The sequence below is a fragment of the Pygocentrus nattereri genome, chromosome 27 (assembly GCF_015220715.1).
Source record: "Pygocentrus nattereri isolate fPygNat1 chromosome 27, fPygNat1.pri, whole genome shotgun sequence".
NCBI classification, from domain to species: Eukaryota; Metazoa; Chordata; class Actinopteri; order Characiformes; family Serrasalmidae; genus Pygocentrus; species Pygocentrus nattereri.
This window is the reverse complement of record NC_051237.1, coordinates 11019277-11039011: the sequence shown is the minus strand read 5'-3', so window position 1 is coordinate 11039011 and position 19735 is coordinate 11019277. Positions and strand designations below refer to the sequence as shown.

Here is a 19735-nt window from a genome sequence, read left to right as displayed (position 1 = left end):
ACTCCGAGTCCCTCCCGGATGACTGAACTTCTCACCCTATCTCTAAGGGAGAGTCCAGACACCCTGCGGAGGAAACTCATTTCGGCCGCTTGTATTCGCAATCTCGTTCTTTCGGTCATTACCCAAAGCTCATGACCATAGGTGAGGGTGGGAACATAGATCGACCGGTAAATCGAGAGCCTTGCCTTATGGCTCAGCTCTTTCTTTACCACAACAGACCGGTAAAGAGCCCGCATCACTGCTGACCCAGCACCAATCCGCCTGTCAATCTCCCGCTCCCTTGTACCATCACTCGTGAACAAGACCCCGAGATACTTGAACTCCTCCACTTGAGGCAAGAGCCTATCCCCGACCCAGAGAGGGCTCTCCACCCTTTTCCGCCTGAGAACCATGGTCTCGGATTTAGAGGTACTGATTCTCATCTCAGCCGCTTCACACTCGGCTGCAAACCGATCCAGCGAAAGCTGAAGTTCATGGCCTGATGTCCCCAATAGGACCACATCATCTGCAAACAGCAGTGATGTGACCCTGAGGTCACCAAACCGGACACCCTCCATCCCTTGACTGCGCCTAGAAATTCTATCCATAAAAATTATGAATAGAATCGGTGAAAGGGCATTCCTAGAAAATAGAAAGGGCAGCCCTGACGGAGTCCAACTCTCACTGGGAACGAGTCTGACTTACTGCCGGTTATGCGAACCAAACTCCAGCTTTGTTTGTACAGGGCCTGAATGGCTCGTAGCAAAGAGCCATGTACCCCGTACTCCCGAAGCACCTCCCACAGAATACCCCGGGGAACACAGTCGAATGCCTTCTCCAGATCCACAAAGCACATGTGGACTGGTTGGGCAAACTCCCATGAACCCTCCAGAATCCTGGAGAGGGTGAAGAGTTGGTCCAGTGTTCCACGACCAGGGCGGAACCTGCACTGTTCCTCCTGGATCCGAGGTTCGACTATAAGCTGGACTCTCTTCTCCATTACCCCTGCATAGACCTTGCCAGGGAGGCTGAGGAGTGTGATTCCCCTGTAGTTGGAACACACCCTCCGGTCCCCTTTTTTAAAAAGAGGCACCACCACCCCAGTCTGCCAATCCAGTGGCACCGCCCCCGATGTCCACGCAATGTTGAAAAGGCGTGTCAGCCAAGACAGCCCCACAACATCCAGAGCCTTGAGGAACTCAGGGCGGATCTCATCCACCCCTGGAGCCTTGCCACCAAGGAGCTTCTTAACTACCTTAGCGACTTCGGCCTCAGTAATGGACAAGCCTATTCCCATGTCCCCAGACTCAGCCTCCTCACTGGAGAACGTGTCGGTGGGATTGAGAAGGTCCTCAAAGTATTCCTTCCACCGCCCAATGACGTCTTCAGTCGAAGTCAGCAGCACACCATCTCCACTATATACAGTGCTAGTGGCACACTGCTTTCCCCTTCTGAGTCGCCTGACGGTTTGCCAGAATCTTTTCGGAGCCGACTTAAAGTCAGTTTCCAAGGCCTCACCAAACTCCTCCCATACACGGGTTTTTGCCTTGGCAACAACTGAAGCCGCAGATCGCTTGGCCTGTCGATACCTGCCAGCTGCCTCTGGTGTCCCACAGGCCAACCATGCCCGGTAGGACTCCTTCTTCAGCTTGATGGCATCTCTCACCTGGGGTGTCCACCACCGGGTTCGAGGATTACCGCCCCGACAGGCACCAACTACCTTACGTCCACAGCTACAGTCAGCCGCTTCAGCAATGGAGGAACGGAACATGGCCCATTCTGAGTCAATGTCCCCCACCTCCCCCGATATCTGGTCAAAGTTCTGACGGAGGTGTGAGTTGAAGATCAATCTGACAGGTTCTTCTGCTAGACGTTCCCAGCAAACCCTCACTATGCGTTTGGGCTTGCCTGGTCTGACCGGCATCTTCCCCCACCACCTGATCCAACTCACCACCAGGTGGTGATCAGTTGACAGCTCAGCTCCTCTCTTTACCCGAGTGTCCAAAACACATGGCCGCAAGTCCGATGACACGACTACAAAGTCAATCATTGAACTGCGGCCTAGGGTGTCCTGGTGCCATGTGCACTTATGGACATCCTTGTGTTCAAACATGGTGTTCGTGATGGACAAACTGTGGTTTGCACAGAAGTCCAAAAACTGAACACCACTCGGGTTCAGATCAGAGAGGCCATTCCTCCCAATCACACCCCTCCAGGTGTCACTGTCATTGCCCACGTGAGCATTGAAGTCCCCCAGTAGGACAATAGAGTCTCCAGGAGGAGCACCTTCAAGCACCCTTCCCAAGGACTCTAAGAAGGCTGGGTACTCTGAACTGCTGTTCGGTGCATAAGCACAGACAACAGTCAGGACCCGTTCCCCAACCCGAAGGCGTAGGGAAGCTACCCTCTCGTCCACCGGAGAAAACCCCAACATACAGGCACCGAGTCGAGGGGCTATGAGAAAGCCCACACCTGCCCGCCGCCTCTCACCATGGGCAACTCCAGAAAAGAATAAAGTCCAGCCCCTCTCAAGGAGATTGGACCCAGATCCCAAGCTGTGTGTTGAGGTGAGCCCGACTATATCTAGCCGGTATCTCTCAACCTCGCCCACCAACTCAGGCTCCTTCCCCGCCAGTGAGGTAACGTTCCAAGTTCCAAAAGCCAGTTTCAGCAACCGAGGATCAGAACGCCAAGGCCCACGCCTTCGGACACTGCCCGATCCACAACGCACCGAACCCCTACTACTGCCCCTCCCATTGGTGGTGGGTCGATGGGAGGGGGGACTCATGTAACTCCTTCGGGCTGGGCCCGGCCGGGCACCATGAGTAAATGCCCGGCCACCAGACGCTCGCTGGCGAGCCCCTCCCCCAGGCCTGGCTCCATGGTGGGGCCCCGGTAACCCTGTTCCGGGCAGGGTACGCAAGTCCTGTTTTTGTGTCTTCATAGGGGTTATTATGGATCACACTTTGTCTGACCTGTCACCTAGGACCAGTTTGCCATGGGAGACCCTACCAGGAGCTTTTGCTCCAGACAACATAGCTCCTAAGATCATTCAAGCACGCAAACCCCTCCACCACGATAAGGTGGTGATCCAAGGAGAGGTGTAAAAAATCAAGTAAATAATATTATGGAAGGATACTAAAACTTTCCCAAACTTCATAACACATTCTACAACCAATTTTTTAATGCTATTATTTTACTCAACCAAGACGTGACTATATGTTGTTTAACTATTAGAAGTGACAGAAAACAATGATGTAATTTGAGATTAATTTTTTCTCACATGTGGCTCACTGAAAGGAGACATTCCAGATTCTAGGAAAAAATCTGGATTCTAAACTTATAATTGATGCTATAGTTTATGTTTGTCAGTAGAAAAGTAGACATTTTATTATGATTTTAATTTGTTGAACAAGTTATCTTCATGCATATGGTCTTTTTTGCAGTAAGGAAAAACATATTTTATAGTTTTTGACATTCTGACAGTGAAATAAATGGAAAAAACTGAATTTGTAAACATTTGTAGAATGTAAATCAAATTCAGATGTAATTCATTGCATCATTCACTAAATAATGAAATATCTAAGGACATAATATGAATTTGACTTGTATAGCACAACAGAAGTAACTGTCAGTTAAGTCTTTAGAGCGGCACCAAAAGCAACGAAGGTTATATTATTTATCAGCTGCACTGTGTTGATGCTCATGTCCTCACCTTTCCCACATCTAGTGCTATTCATTCCTCTCACAACTGTAATTATCTACAAACAATACATCACTATGATGGTGTCATTGTGTTAAAGAAACCAAACTTTACCTTCTATGAGTGGACCTTCAAAAACTCAAGGATCTGAACAAGAGGCTTTAACACAGACACAAGTATTTAAGGCAGCCTTGCTGGCTGCACTTAAGAGCTAGAAAATGACCAGTTGGATCACAGCATTACAGAAACATAGTGGAAGAATCAGACAAATGCGCAAAATAAAAAACTCAAGGATTTGATGGTATTGGTTTGGATTGCTGCCTGGAATAGAATTTTTTTAAAAGCTCTTAGCGTAGCAGCCTATCAAATTACATTCTTATTCTCTAAGTGAAAATAAGTGAACACATCCTCTACAGAGATCATTTTAATGCACTATTACTGTTAATTTACTGAATTTAATTTTTCCAACATGTAAAATACAGCAAATGAGTAGAAATCATGTTTTGAAATTTGCAGGAATTTGCCATATTTAAGTATGTTCTCTGTAGAGGATGTGTCCTTATTTTCACTCAGAAAATCAACAAAACATTCCATTTGATTGAGAGTATGGAAACCTTTGAATGCCGTACACCCTGTGTGAGCTGCAGTTTTAAGTTTAAAAGTTTTTCTTAATTTTTTCATCAACAAGCCTAAGGACATAGAAACAAAGTGCAGTTAGGAACAAAAACTTCAGAGAGCAGAGACTGGACCTCAGACCTCTGAATCCCATGTTTGTGTTTGGTCTGAAGTTCAATCTTCCACAGTGTAGATTGCCACTTGTCACTTTATATCAGTTACAAATGAGCATAAATATAATATAAAATGAGCATAAATGCCCATACTGCCCATGGTAAAATGTATCAGTGCATAGAATTTGAGCTTTCTGTGTATTACTATGTTTTCTGTCTTTGTGTAAAAGATGCACGAAGGCGTCTTTCTTTAATGTTAGAAACGCTGTCTTTTATTTTTAAAGCGAGCGTGAAGGCACATTCAGAGTGCAGTCTGGATCATTATGAGCTTTTCTTTGATTTAGTTGGTCAATAAATTAATTTCTTGGCTTTTTAGATAATCTAACATATCAAGATTAATGTCACAGCACTAAGAAAGCACAGATTAACAGAGAAGAGAAGCTGAAAGGGCAGGAGTAAATGTTTTTTGTCATCTAATAGATATTAATTTTTACATTATGCAGAGTTTTTAAGCTTTAAAAGTCTCACTCACATATTTTATTTACAAAAATGGTTCTTTAAAGTACCATTCACTAAAAGGTTATTTAGGTAATTTCAGGAGTGGCTCTGCTATAACATCCCTCTAAACAAACTGTTTTTCTTTGTGCTTCTGTTCCACCCTGTACTGCTCAACATGGCAGATTGCTCAGGCAGCAGAAAGCAATGCACAGCTGCACATGCTCTGTTTCCTTTGTGCAACTGCCCTCCTCGCTTCATACTCCAGCTAGATAAGCGCCCAGCACTGGTCTAATCAGTGTAATTGGGTTACACTGCAGTTAGGATGAACTTTGGGCCTATCACATTTATGGAAAACGTCAATATTGCTGCCTTTAATATTCTATCAGCTGACAGCAAGTTTTTGGAGTGATGGCTTTAGCATGGTATCAGACTCCCCCAGAGGGGTTAGAGTGGCAGAGGCCTGTCTCGCACTGGCATTAAGCAGTTTGCTTTTAATTTCAGGGTAAAGGGATGGCAAAAGGATTTCCATTGATTAACATCAGGCAGAAATGTCTGAGCTAGCTTAATCCTGCTTTAATGCTCAATGAAGATCAACACGACAGGCTAGAGAGGAGAATAAAACCGAAACGGACAATGAGGAGGTGAGGGTTCAGCGTAGTTGTCAAATCAGGCTCTCTGTACGTGTTGCTCACATGGATGCTGAATAGGTCCTTTCTGTGATCTGTCAAAATGAAACAGGAAGGCAAAGGAGGAGAGAGAGGGGGAAAATGCCTTGTTAAATCTGGTGTAATGGTGCAGTACGTGAACAGGTGAAGAAAAGGTCTCTCACAATGTGGTTCAGGACTGAGCATCTCAGTGAACACATCATATCCTACAGCATGCAGTGATTACTTACCGGCTCAGCCAGGACATGTACAGCATAGCCTAGGCATCAGACCCACCATTACATCAGAGTATAAATATGTGTTATATCTCTTGACATTTGTGCTGCTTTTACAGGTTAGCGTTGAAAACAACATTGTTCCATGTATCATAGCGGGACAATACCATCATTGGCCTGAAGCCATGGAAACGTTGCTGTGGGGAAAGTGTTACTGGCAAAAGTGGATGATTATTAGGGGAGAGCATTAGCAGTGTTGCTTGTTTATTTAAGGTAGAACAAGGTAGGAGGACGTCCTGGATTATTTTAATATTCTGTTCCGTAATAATGGGTGCATCTCAACAGTGAGCCATTCTAAATCCATGGATTCTAAAAAAAAAAAAAAAGCAACATCCTAAACTTAAACTCTCAATGGAGCATTCCACCAACCATTGCAGTGTGCGTCAGTCGCTACTGGCAGTGGCATGAACTATCTGTTGCTGCTCCACTGAAAACAAAAGAATATCTGGTTTGCTGTCGACTACCTACCACCAACATACACTGTATTGCCAAAAGTATTCACTCACCCATCCAAATCGTTGAATTCAGGTGTTCCAATCACTTCCATGGCCACAGACTGCTTCTACAAGCATTAGTGAAAGAATGAGTCGCTCTCAGGAGCTCAGTGAATTCCAGCGTGGTACAGTGATAGGATGCCACCTGTGCAACAAGTCCAGTTGTGAAATTTCCTCAATACTAAATATTCCACAGTCAACTGTCAGTGGTATGATAACACAGTGGAAGTGATTGGGAATGACAGCAACTCAGCCACAAAGTGGTAGGCCACGTAAAATGACAGAGCGGGGTCAACAGATGCTGAGGTCCATAGGGCGCAGAGTGCTCATTTGCGATGAATTAGAGCGGAAACTTCTCGTCCAACATCAGTGTCCGACCTCACAAATGCACTTCTGGAAAAATGGTCAAAAATTCCCATAAACACACTCCTAACCCTTGTGGAAAGCCTTCCCAGAAAAGTTTAAGCTGTTATGGCTGCAAAGGGTGAGCCAACATTATATTAAACCCTATGAATGAAGAATGAGATGTCACTCAAGTTCATATGCATGTGAAGACAGACGAGTGAATACTTTTGGCAGTATAGTGTATAAATGCAGTATTAGACGTCTGACATTATTGTCAATTTGCTATTCATTCAGATTGTTATGTAGTTATTGCTATGTAATTACATAATTGATATCATAGTTAACATAATAAATTACATTTACCTTTGATTTACATTCTGTATAAACAACTCAGCGCTCTTACTTCTTTTTGGTTGTTTGAGTGACAAACATGGCAGAAATGTGTAATAAAGTGGCCCTGTGAGAGGTTCTGTCAAGAAATACATTGGTCCTGTTTTGATCTTGAAGATAAAGGAATTGCCCATTTAAACTCCATTTTTGCTATCAGTCTTGTCTCTTTGTGGTCAGAAATCAGATTTGCTGATGTCTATTATCAGGTTCTGTTATTCCATTGACTTGAGGTTGATGCAAACAGGACTACTATTACTGATGGCGCTAAAGGTTAATAGAAGAGAGAAGGTATTATGTAATGTTATGGACATTCTTTCAGATTCATACTAATTCACACTTTAAAAGTATCGTTTATCTTTGCTGTAAAAGACTTTCATCCACCTTCTGCTTTCTGTTTCGTCTCCCAGAGGTCATAATGAGGTCCATTCTCAGTATTTTAAGTCTTAGAACCCTGATAGAAAGACTAATGTGCAGTAGTTCTGTGTGTGGGGTGTTTGGGTGGGTGAGTATGAGTGCGTGATTGGTCACTGTGTGCATATGAGTGTTCGTGTGATTATAGAAACCCTCTTTGCACCTGCTCCCCAACACATGGACGCACGTAAACACACACAAACACATCGTTTTCCCCAGTGCTGCGAGAACAGGTGTGATGTGTTTGGAATTTAAATCATGCTTTAGAATTCAGCTTGCCTGATTATCTGTCTGGGTAATTTTAGCTCTTGACCCAAAAGAACTGCATTGCAGATTCATCAGATTTCGTTCGTCTTCAGTTTGGTTTCTCGTGGATCAGAAGGTCATATTCCATCATAAAGCAATTTCTTTAACGTTTCGCCTGTGTTACTGTTGCATTCCAAATTGATTTGTTTTTCCCAAAACACCCCATTTCAAATGGGCTTGTTTCACATGTTTACAAGAGCCCTAGTAAATCCTGAATTCACTTGATGAAACATCTAGTCTCAAAGAGGCTTTCCATCCTATTCTAGTGTTGACTTGAGCAATTGCGGTAGTTTAGTGTAGAGCAATCTTGACGTAAAGGGTGTTTTAACAAAAATAGAAGAAATGCTGCTTCAGGTTATCTTTAGTCATATCCAGCAGCAACATCCTTTCCCTGCCTGACAGTAACAGCTCAAATGAGTGCTTGTCTGAAATATCTTGCTCTTGCTTATTGTATATGCTGTTAGTTACTTCTACTACTACCGCTACTGTTAGAACTACTGTTACTACTGTTACTAGTACTGCTCCTATTGTTAAGACTACTGTAACAAATACCATTATTATTATTGCTACTTTTGTTATTACTACTACTGTTATTGTAAATACTAGTCTTACTACTGTTACTATTGCTACTATGCTTACAAAAATTACTGCTACTGTTACATCCACTGCTACCACTTTCAACTAATACTAACACTGTTACTACTTCTTTTTCTGTTGCCCTTCTGTTACTGATGCTATCACATTTACTAATACTTTGACTAATATTTCTATTATTAGTACTAACACTAATTACTATCTACTAACACTGCTACTATTACATCTACCACTACTGTTACTGTTACCACTTTTGCTACTGCTTTTGCTACTGATACTATGCTATTACTATTCCTGCTATTACCACTACTATTTTTACAATTATTATCACTACTTTCACTTTGACTCATACTACCATTACACCTATTATTACTACTACTGTAACTGCTTATTTACTACGACTATTACAAATACTATTAACAATACTACTATTACTGCTCCTGTTGTTACTACTGCTACTACCTTTACCACAAGTAATACTATCATGATTACTACTCCTACTACTACTTTTGTTGCTGCTGCTATCACAAAGAACATGATAAAAGATGGCCTTTTTGGCTATAACATCTTCCACTATTCTGCGAAGGCTTTCCGCAGCATTTTGGAGTGTGTCCGTGGGAATGTGTGTCTATTCAGTCGAAAGAGCATTTGTGAAGCACTGATGTTAAGCGAGACGTCCTGGCTCACAGTCAGTATTCCAATTCATCCAAAAGGTGTTTAATGGGGTTGAGGTCAGGGCTCTGTACAGGTCACCCAACTTGTCAAACCATGTCTTTATGGAGCTTGAAAAGTCTTCACCAAACTGTTGTCACAAAGCTTGAAGCATATAATTGTCTAAAATGCCTTGTATGCTGTAGCATTAATATTACCCCTCACTGAAATGAAAGGGCTGAGCCGAAACCCTGAAAAACAGCCCCAGATCATTATCCCTCCTCCAGCAAACTGTACTGTTGGCACTGTGTATTCTGATAGCGTAGCGTTCTCCAGGTATCTGCCAAATCCAGGTTCGTTCATCAGATTACCTTATAGTGAAGCGTGAGTGATCACTCTAGATAACATCATTTTCACTGCTCCAGAGTCAAGTGGTGCCATGTTCATTTGGCAGCAGTGCCTAATCTGGCTTTAAAGCCAGTAAACAGTGCAAAAGCAATGCATCTGATGTTTTGAGACCTTTGTCTTGCTCTAGTAATGAACAGTTTAGAGCTAATTTAGGGGCAAATAATCTTTGTGAAGAAGGAGTGTTCGGCTGGTTAATTGGTTTGTTGTTCATAATGCACATGGTTGCTTCACACAACACAGCAAGATTAGCACGTGCACATGTGGGTCACTTTAGAACAAACATGAACCACGTTTCACTTGCCTACAAGAATGTGGCGCATCAAGTTAGAAAGATTGGACTTGAGCAGTGAGGCTTGTAATGTGGACGTGGCTTATGAGTGTTGTAGTATGCAGATGCAGAAATGAGAGCAGATGGTGATTTTCACAGGTTCTATTAAATGTTAAAGCTTAAATGTATACTTGCAATGCCAAGTGAACCATCAGGTTCAAAGGTAGCAATTCAGGATGTAAATCAGTTTTTTCAAGTCTGCACTGTGCCTGTCATTTCAATAACTGAATTTGATTGCATTTTGAAAAAGACCTGCAAAGACATTTGTTTTATTCAAGTCATAACACAGTAACATGTAATGACAGACATTGTAGTTGTGCCCTCAGGGCCAGGAAAATGGAAAATCAGGAAATAACCATATTTAATATTCCTCTCTGTCTATTCTGTTTAGCGTGTATACACATTTACTTACAGAATTCGTAAAAAGCTGCCGTCAAAGCAGTGCCACAGCACACTGCAGCCTCCAGACAGACTAAACACGTCCGCCAGAACCAGACACCACAATGCAGGCAGACAATGAGCATTCACCTATAGCGCTGTCTGATAGCAGCAGATGTTTGTTTCCGGTGCCTGTTTCCAAAATCCTGTGCCAATTGAGTAGCGCGCTGAGGCATTGATGAGGAGACAGACAAAATTGCTTCAGTCAGCACATGGGACACGCTCTTTGTGCCCAACAAATGACGTTCTGCAATGAAGAAAAGTAAAGCTGTTTGTCCTTGGCCAGACCAGTTCTTATCAGATTGGCCTTTTATGCCACCAAGTGACTGGATTAATGAAATCTGTTCTCCCCATAAAAAGAGGTGCTCACTCTATAGAGCATAGAGAAACCATTTCTTCTAGTTTTACGAAAAGGAATGATTAATAACCCTACATACAATTAGAGCGCTCGTATGGCATCATAAAGCCTTTATCTGTGATTAAAAGTATCTGTTCATTTTGTTTAATATTTTATTCGTTTTTTGTATCAGCAATAGCCAGATATGCTAATCCTGGATAGAATGGAATACATACTAATTATTTATTATACATTGTGTTGTGCATTGTAAGGAAAGCACAATAAAGCGAAATGTCATTGCATGCATTGAGGAATACAAGGCATTCCAAATCCAGAGCAGTTCAATAGTTCACGTCGGGGACCTTGCCAGGTCGTTTATTCACAAACATTAGGCTGCAAACATGGAAGACACCAGAGATTAAAGCCCATAATGATGGCGCCTTGGAGACTCATGACAGAGGCAGGCCTCATCTCTCTCTCTTTCTCTCGCTGAGGCAGGCTTTCTCTTGTCCAATCTCTTCTGCCATGCTTGACAGATTCCTCTAATGGCTGAGAGGTTTGCGCAGGTATCACGCTCTCCCCAGCTCCCACCAGCTCACTGCTGGGCCACTCAGCCCACCCCAGCTACACGCCCACTGCTCACTCACTCGCACCTTCTTAAACACACTGTGCAGCCCTACACATGGTCCTGTTACAGCAATACATGTGAATGGGCCGCTTAACCCTGTCTTACCTACCATACTGTCATTAATTCATTAATTCATTTAACAACGTCTCTTTAAAGTCATTAAAAGCTGCCCCCAGAGTAGTGGGGGCACATATATGTCCATATAGTAAAATGGACCAGCATTTGGAATTGGAGCTTTGAGTGCTTCACTGTATAACAGGAGCACTGAAAATGTGCAGTTTTTAATGTCTGACTAATGTGGTTTCTGAGCAAACATGCACAAACAGTCCAAGTAAAAGGGAGATGTCTACAGGCTTGTCTCCTCAGGAAAACAACAGAAGGCAACTTGAAGTGTAGAGTATATGCTATTCATTTGTTTGATGATTACAAATAATGGTAACACAAACAAGACAATCTATGAATTTTTGACAAAGGTCATGTCCAAATAAACATGAAATCCTCATTGGTAAATAAGGGTGTAATGATTTTGATACAGGTTTATTAAAATTTCAAATCAAAATTTAAAACTGTATCTTTGGTTTTTTTCCAAGGGTCTCACATTTGCAGTCTTATGTAGAACCACTGTTCATGATCACAAACCAATCTGTGTACATAAATTAAATATTGAATTTATTTAAAATGTCTACGCATGCTTGCATTCAATATGATTGTGTTCAACTAATGAAAGTAGAAGACGTACCACAAGTTATGGATTCAGATAAACATAGCTACTTTCTGACTATACTACCCAGCCATCATAGAAACACACTCAACAGCAGGGTACATGGTAATTCCCTCTTCTAGCCAAGCCAGTTTACCAGTGAGGATAAGTAAGAATGATGCACACAATGGAAGGCAGGGGAAAGACAACAAAATGGAGTATTTAAAACAGGTAACACAGCATGTGAATAGAACATTTCCCAATGGGAAAGGTTAGTGAAAGGTTAGTATCAATGAGAGAAAACTAATTAAAACTAGCAACAATTTAAATTGTTTGATTTGTGGCATATTAGAGCTTAGTCAAATCAGAGCATTTTAACATGAAGTCTTGAAAATCAAATTTAATAGAATAGAACCTAGAAATCCAAACCTGTCAGACCTGAAAACATGTGCATTATTACACCCCTATTGAGAAATCCCATTATTAAAGATGAAGAGTAGATTAAAAAGCAAATTTAAAAAGCTGCTTTATTGCCCTGCCAGTTAAAGGTAAATATTCCCTTTTTATGAGAGTCATTACAGAGTGGAGCTGTTTGGAGTTTTATGGTGCTCACCAGACAGAGCGTTGAGTTTGAGCTGCCTGTCAAGTTGGATGTGAATAGATTAGGGACCAGCAGGGGGTCCCACTCTGACAAAGAAAGAGGAACAGACTGCAGTTATTCCCATCATGGCCATGCAGGGGGAACAACTGTAAGCCTAAGTGCTCAACTCCATTTCTCTACAGCCCCTCTTCCCTGCCTGTTCACATCTGTCCTCAGCTGTAGCCTCTATTCCAACTCCCCTAACCAAAAGAGAATGTAAATATATCTTAAGGAATAGTCTTATAGAGTTCAAATTGTATTCAGCAAGCTGGTCAGAGGCATGAACTCCACGGGGTTGCACGCAATACTCTAAACAAGAGCTCCTTTTTTCGCTGCCTAAATGAAAGTGAACAGAAGGGCAAAGAGAGAAGAGAGAGAGTGGAGCTCAGTTCAAATTCACATCATGTCTTAGGCTGGCTCTTGGAGGGGAGAGTGTATAGGTAATTTACTAAATGGAGGCAGTAACAGCAGTGATTTATTCAAAATATGACACTGGTAATATCGTCATAACATGGCACAGTGTAGAGGGAAACGGCACAGGGGCATTAAATAAATCAGCCTGGCTGTGCTGCTTTATGTGCCTCCCTGCTCCCCTTCCACAGTGCATGATGAGTATTAATACATCTGTTTTTATTATCTGTTGTTCCATTAACTCTACCTTTGACTGTTATTGTTCACTGTCAGAGCCACATCACACCAGATAATGTGGAATTTCCAGCGAGCGCCGCAACTTTGCTCAGTCGATGGCACTTTTCAGATTCACCACTGCTGCACGTTTTACCTTGTCCACACCAATATGTCTGAAAATGATAGACTTGTATAAGCCCCATAATAAGCTTTTACTGTTGCCAGATGTCCATGTGGTGTACTTATGGGCTTGCTTTGAGCTCTATAGGATGAAATGTGACGTATGTAATGGTAGCATAATAGAATATCTTGATGTAATGATGGTAGCTGGCATTTCGATTACTGTGATACTGCATTTCCCCCCCAATGTTCCATGTTTTTATTCCACTTCTCTAGCTGAGTGCGGCTCATCTGTTATCAACAATGAGGGGATTCTGTTGTCACCAAATTACCCCATGAACTATGACAACAACCACGAGTGCATCTACAGCATCCAGGTGCAGGCTGGCAAGGGAATCAACATATCTGCTCGAACCTTCCATCTGGCCCAGGGGGATATCTTGAAGGTAATTCCATTTTCTTTGCACGTTTCTTGGCCTGAAAAACCATTTATATGAGGATTCTCTACAGTCATAGCATTAGCATACATAATGTGTCTGTGTTTTGTTTAGATTTCCAGGAATTTACTTTACATTTTTATTGTCTGTCCCCCTGAAATTGCCATTGGATGGCTGAAACAACCTCAAGAGACACTTACATTTTAATCGCGTCTCATTGAATATCAGCGCAGTAGAGAAAGTGAATTTCTCTGGATATACCTATTTGCCATAAAATTGCAGGGTGTATGTAGCATGATAAAAAATAAACCTAGTCAGATATCGTATTTTTTTCTGAGCCTACATTGTACGGGTAATGCTGATTTTCTGAGTGCAGCCAAGAATCCAATTATGTTTTCAGACGACCTAACATATTCAGATCAGATTCTGTTTTGTTTTCAGCTTGGTCCTGCTTTCAAGTTGTCTCACTTAGCTTTGCATCTCGCTCCTTTCAGATCTATGATGGTAAAGACAACAGTGCTCACGTGCTGGGAGCCTTCACAGGTTCAGCCATGCTGGGTCTGACCCTCATCAGCACGTCCAATCATCTGTGGCTGGAGTTCTTCTCTGATGCTGAAGCTACTGGGGAGGGCTTCAAACTGGTCTACTCCAGTAAGACTTTCACTTTCACACTTCCCACGTACAGCACCTAGCATGACTACAGTTAGCTCAAGCCTCCAAATTCAAAGAACATTTGAGCAAACTGACCTTGTTTCTACATTGCTGTTTGGTGATGTTTACACATAACATGTCAGCATTGTATTCAGACTCAGATTCAGATTCCTTTATTGATCCCAGGGGGAAATAGCAGTTGTTACAGTTGCAGCCATTTATGTAAAAATAAACACTTTAATTTAAGACAATATAGAGAATTTACAGTATGTACACCAGATTTAAGTACTTAAGAATATAGTAAGGTGGCGGTGGTTGTGATAGTAATATGAAACATCAGGTATAAAGCAGTTACAATTATTTAAATTATTTAAAATAAGTTAGTGTCCTTTTGAGTTTTTGCACACACAATTGTTATTATTGTACATATGAACAGTTTCGTATTGAGTTTTGTGAATCACACACTGAGGGAGGAGTTATAGAGTTTGATGGCCACAGGTAAGAATGACTTTATGCAGTGGTGATTGCATTGATTGGATTTGTAGTTTTCAGCATTGTCTTGTTGATGTATAATGAAGGTCACACAGTTAAAATGCATGTAAAGGCCGATTCACACTCAAGACATTTCTGAAATATTTTTTAGTCGATTGAACAGATACACCACCGTTTAAATACATTTTTCAGTTCACCAAGGCTGGGCTAGACTCAAATCTCCGTCTCCGCTGTTTTTTTACACGTTAAGATGTGTAAACTTTCACACTCTCACTGTAGCAACGTAACCTACATGTAAATTATAATCTACAATGTTTGGAAGCTACTGTTATGAAGCAGTAAAACACAAACAGGCCTAAAAACGTGTGATTTGGATTTTGTCTGAACAGACCTGCTGTTTGTGCTGTTATATTTGAAACCTGCTGAGAAAATGTTACTGGAGAAGAAAAGAAGGAAGAAAAAAATAACTGCTATGCCCTCCTGAATCGATTAATTGTGACGGCTCTGACGCATGTTGGGTTAGGCTTCACTTAAGCCATGCACTGCTACACAACTACACAAATCCTAACAGATTTAGAAAACAGCGTGCGTCACATAATTCCTTGTCTACAAAGCCCTCAAAATCCTAGATCTCACTGTTATCACGTGATACAAAGCTGAACTGGACCGGGCATGTTTGTGGCTTTGTGGATACATGAAAATCATAGCAAACAGGCAAACTAGGGGCAGAATATGTGGTTTAGAAATGCTGATATCATTCTATTCTATAGTGACAGCTGGAGAAATATCTTACTGCAAACTGACAGATGACTTGAAATTATTAAGAGAGTGCCTTGACATCTGCGTCCACGCATTATGAACATTATAAAAGCTCTTATTTGCATATGCTCAGAAAGCAGCTTCTCTGTCTCATCTGTTCATGCAGCGTGTGTACATATCTCTTTACCTTTTTGCTGAATCCCTTGTTGAGTTATAACACTAACCATATCACGCTACAGGGCTCTTGAATGCTTTCGATTGTAAAAATCAGCATTTGACAGTGTCAGAAGGCCAATCACTTTAGAGCTACATCATAAGACTAAAGATTGACTTGTTTCTGGTCCCATACTACCAGATCATTCACAGCATCAAATGCTTCCAACTGAGCTTGCATCCTAGCAAATCGGTTTCAGGATGCGTAAATTTGTTAGAAGGGGCAACTCAAGGTTAAAACAGGTTAAAACTTTTATAGTATAGCCCTGCTTTATGCTGCACGCTATATAGGACTGAGCTGATCCCAGACCAGGATGTTTTTTTCTTAGATGTCTGATAAATATGGACTCATTTCTGTTGAGCATGTATTTGCTTGGCTACTGTATACCTAAGATAATTGCAGTACTCAGTTAGTAGTAAGTAGGTGAGTTTACTCAAAATGTCATAAACAAAGCCATTTCCTGGAGTCATTTGAGTTGACTTAATTAATTTAGTAGTGTATCTTGTGCTTATGCCAGCATACACAAACAACCTATGTGAGATACATTACATTTACAGTTACATTTAGCAGATACTTTTATCCAAAGCGACTTACAAATAATGAGGTAAGTTAGATACACAAGTTTCACAGAAAAATGTCTTAAATACACTGCACAAATGGTGTTTTGACATGTAAAATAATCATTTTGATCATTTTGAGATTGTTCTAAGCCCATTATAAGCTTATTTAACATATTTTACCATTTTATACATGTTTTTAAGTAATTTAGTCAACTAAAATTATCTCACTATACTGGCAGAGCATTTTGCCTCTCTTTTAGGAGTGTGCTTGAAGCAAGAGAAATTATCTGCCAGTAATTATACTTGATAAAAAAAAATCTCTACAAATAGATTAAATAAGCTTACAACAATCTCAACATAAGAAATATTACATATATAAGAAGAGATTCAACATAAGTTTACTTGCCAAGATGGCATTTTATTCTGCAGTATATAATTGTATCTTGAGCTGAATTTTTTTTTTAATAGGAACTACCAGGGCATTAATAATAACATTTGACCCTTCTTTCATGAACAGCATGCAATTCATATAAAGCCCCACACAGGAAAGTTACAGAAAAGCAAGAGGACACTTGAAACACATGAAGCTTTAGCCAGCTCAGAGGGATTATGAACGAGTGGACTGGGAGAACAGGCTGCTCTCTTCACTGACCTTGCCTTCTTCCACACAAAGGCAGTTGAGCAAGCATCCGGTCTGCGTTCGGTCGGGTTTAATACTATTGTGTCCACCATGTGGGATTCGGCAGGGTTTTAGTTCCAGTGGGGGAGAAGGCATTAACCTGCTGGTGAGCTATCTCATTTAAAATCGACTAAATCCCTGTCTGTCTGCGATTCCATTCCACCTGCAGGATTAGCCATTTGAGTGCATAATAAAGGTCAGAGAAAACTGCGAGAAGGTGAGGCTACCACCGCTCACCCAGAAGCTGTAATTTAGCCACCAAATGAGGACAAGGTACTGAATGAAAATGGATTAAAATGGCTTCTTTTATGTAGTCAAGTCTTTTGTGCTACCTGGGAAAGTGCCATGAGACAATGACCTGTAATCAACTTGTAATCAAGACTAGGAGACAGAAAGCAGCAGTTTAGGCTGCTGGAAGCAGGAGGCTGTCATGGCTAACCATAGTCCACATGCTGCATAATAGGTAGAGGCTATCCATCCCAGGTTCAGGTGTCCGGCGGCTTCAAGGGGTCCATTATAATGTGCAGTCAGTTAAGTGATACCTTGCTGGCTCACTGTTGCATGATGCAGTAATTGCATGTCACTTGATAAGAGTTTGTTTAGACCTCCAAAAGATCAGTATATAAGAATCATTAGCAAGTGTGATTATTATGTTATTGGATTTATGAAGAGCAAAGCAAAAGAATTGTGTTTTGGCTGATTTTCTTGCCATTTGCGCCATATTGACATGATGAGAGTACGACAACAGTAATGATTATGGAAGTTAATAGGAAGTGTTGCACAGCAAGTGGGCCTGTGCTGTTCTGGTTGCAGTTCCATTAACCAGGCACTTAATCTTAATTGTTCTGCCTGCTTAGCAAGGGATCGTTGCTGCCTGCACAACACAGTGAGATCCCAGCACAAATTCTTGCATGTAATGATCGCGCTAATGACTTGACTTCTTCAGCGCTGACGTCACATAGCGTAATGGAACATACCAACAAATTCCATTGATTAACAACAACAAACCAAAAAGGGAGAGTATAGCAGTTGTTTACAGTTGGGACCTACCCATTAAATGGAGTAACAGAGAACTATAATGTTTATGATGTTTATTAAAGGCAGGGCTAGAGTGGGCCTGACTTTCAGACTTGGACTTACAACTAACTGTATTTTCTCTGCAATTCACACACAACACATTGCCATCTATCATGGATGGTATTTGGCAAATGGTCTTATCCATAGCTAGTTACTGTTTAGTCATGTCACCAAGGTAGGCAAAGGTAGCATTAGGCGTCTTGTCCAGGGCACTTATTGGTATAGCATGTATTGCCCAGGCAGGGAGTTGGACCCCAGTCTGCTGCTGAATTGAGGGCAGCAGTATTACCCCCTACACTATACTAACCAAAGAAAAGAAAAATTAGGGATGCATCAACAGTTGTGTGCTGATGGCAGTATCCATTATTCTTCATGTACAAATTGGCCGATAATGGTGCCAGTGCAAAGATATAATTTATTAAATGTAAAAATTGAGACTAGAGCTAACAGAATAAGCATTACAGAGAAATATAATGCTTATTTGTAGAGGGCTACAGATGCAGGAAAAGGATTCATTTTGTGGTCTTTTTAGCACAGTAGCCTGTGCATCAGTCAAGCACACTCCTCTTTCAGAGTATAGTTAATACATCACCAAATATCAGTTTGAAATATTGCTCAAATTTAAACATCTGACCAATGCAGACATTATTTTTAAACTAAATATCTGCCAATACCTGTATGATTATGATATTATTCCTGTCTTCATATGATCGATGACGTACGAAAAGTGATACATTGGTAAGCAGTGCTGAAAGTAGGCACACTGTAGAACTGATTTAGTAGTTTAACCTCTAATTTACTACCAAAATCGACTTGGTTGTATAGTTTACAATTTGTCTTTGTGTTCATTTGCTTAAAAGTATGGGTTTACTTATAACAAGCCCACCAGGAATTCTCTCGAATCCCCAGTTACCCACTCTGCCAATGATTAGAGATATAAAAGTATTATATAGAATTCCCAATAACAAGACATAACATAGTGTGCTGGATATTTTAACGCAGTGTAACTTCCATTCTGTCTCTTTAGGTTTTGAGCTGTCTCACTGTGAGGATCCTGGTGTGCCCCAGTTTGGCTTCAAGGTGAATGACCAGGGCCACTTCTCTGGAAGCACCATCACCTACAAGTGCAACCCTGGCTACACACTGCATGGCAGCAGTGTACTCAAATGTATGACTGGAGAGAGACGTGCATGGGACAACCCTCTTCCATCCTGCATTGGTAAGCAGTATACAGTATATAGTCCAATAGGTATGGTCAAGTTTATTTTCTTTAAGTAGGGGTCAACAACACACCAAAGGCTGATGTATTATTTGCCTACAAAAGAAAAAAAAATACTATCAGATTTTGGAATTATGAATACGTAGCTTTGGGAATTTATTAAATTAACACGTGTCGATAGCATAACGCCACCACCTCACACACTAGTGATCAGGGTTTGATTCACCATCCAAGAAAGGCACAACAACTGTATATGTGAAACACACTGACTGCTATATTAAAATAGAATGCCACAAGAGTCTTTGGGCAAGGCTCCCTGCATTACAATCACTTGCTGTTATGATTCTTATTCTAGACAAGACTATCTGCTAAATATTGTAGA

The 19735-nt window shown here is 41.3% G+C and overlaps 1 protein-coding gene across 1 annotated transcript in view; it reads left to right on the top strand.

Annotated features, from left to right (window-relative positions):
- The window catches only part of csmd3b (CUB and Sushi multiple domains 3b), a 575187-nt gene that overhangs the window by 390366 nt on the left and 165086 nt on the right, over positions 1–19735 (top strand). The window contains 3 exon segments of the mRNA XM_037535436.1: positions 13542–13711; positions 14197–14353; positions 19162–19353. Of these exon segments, the coding sequence (XP_037391333.1) occupies positions 13542–13711; positions 14197–14353; positions 19162–19353 (519 nt within the window).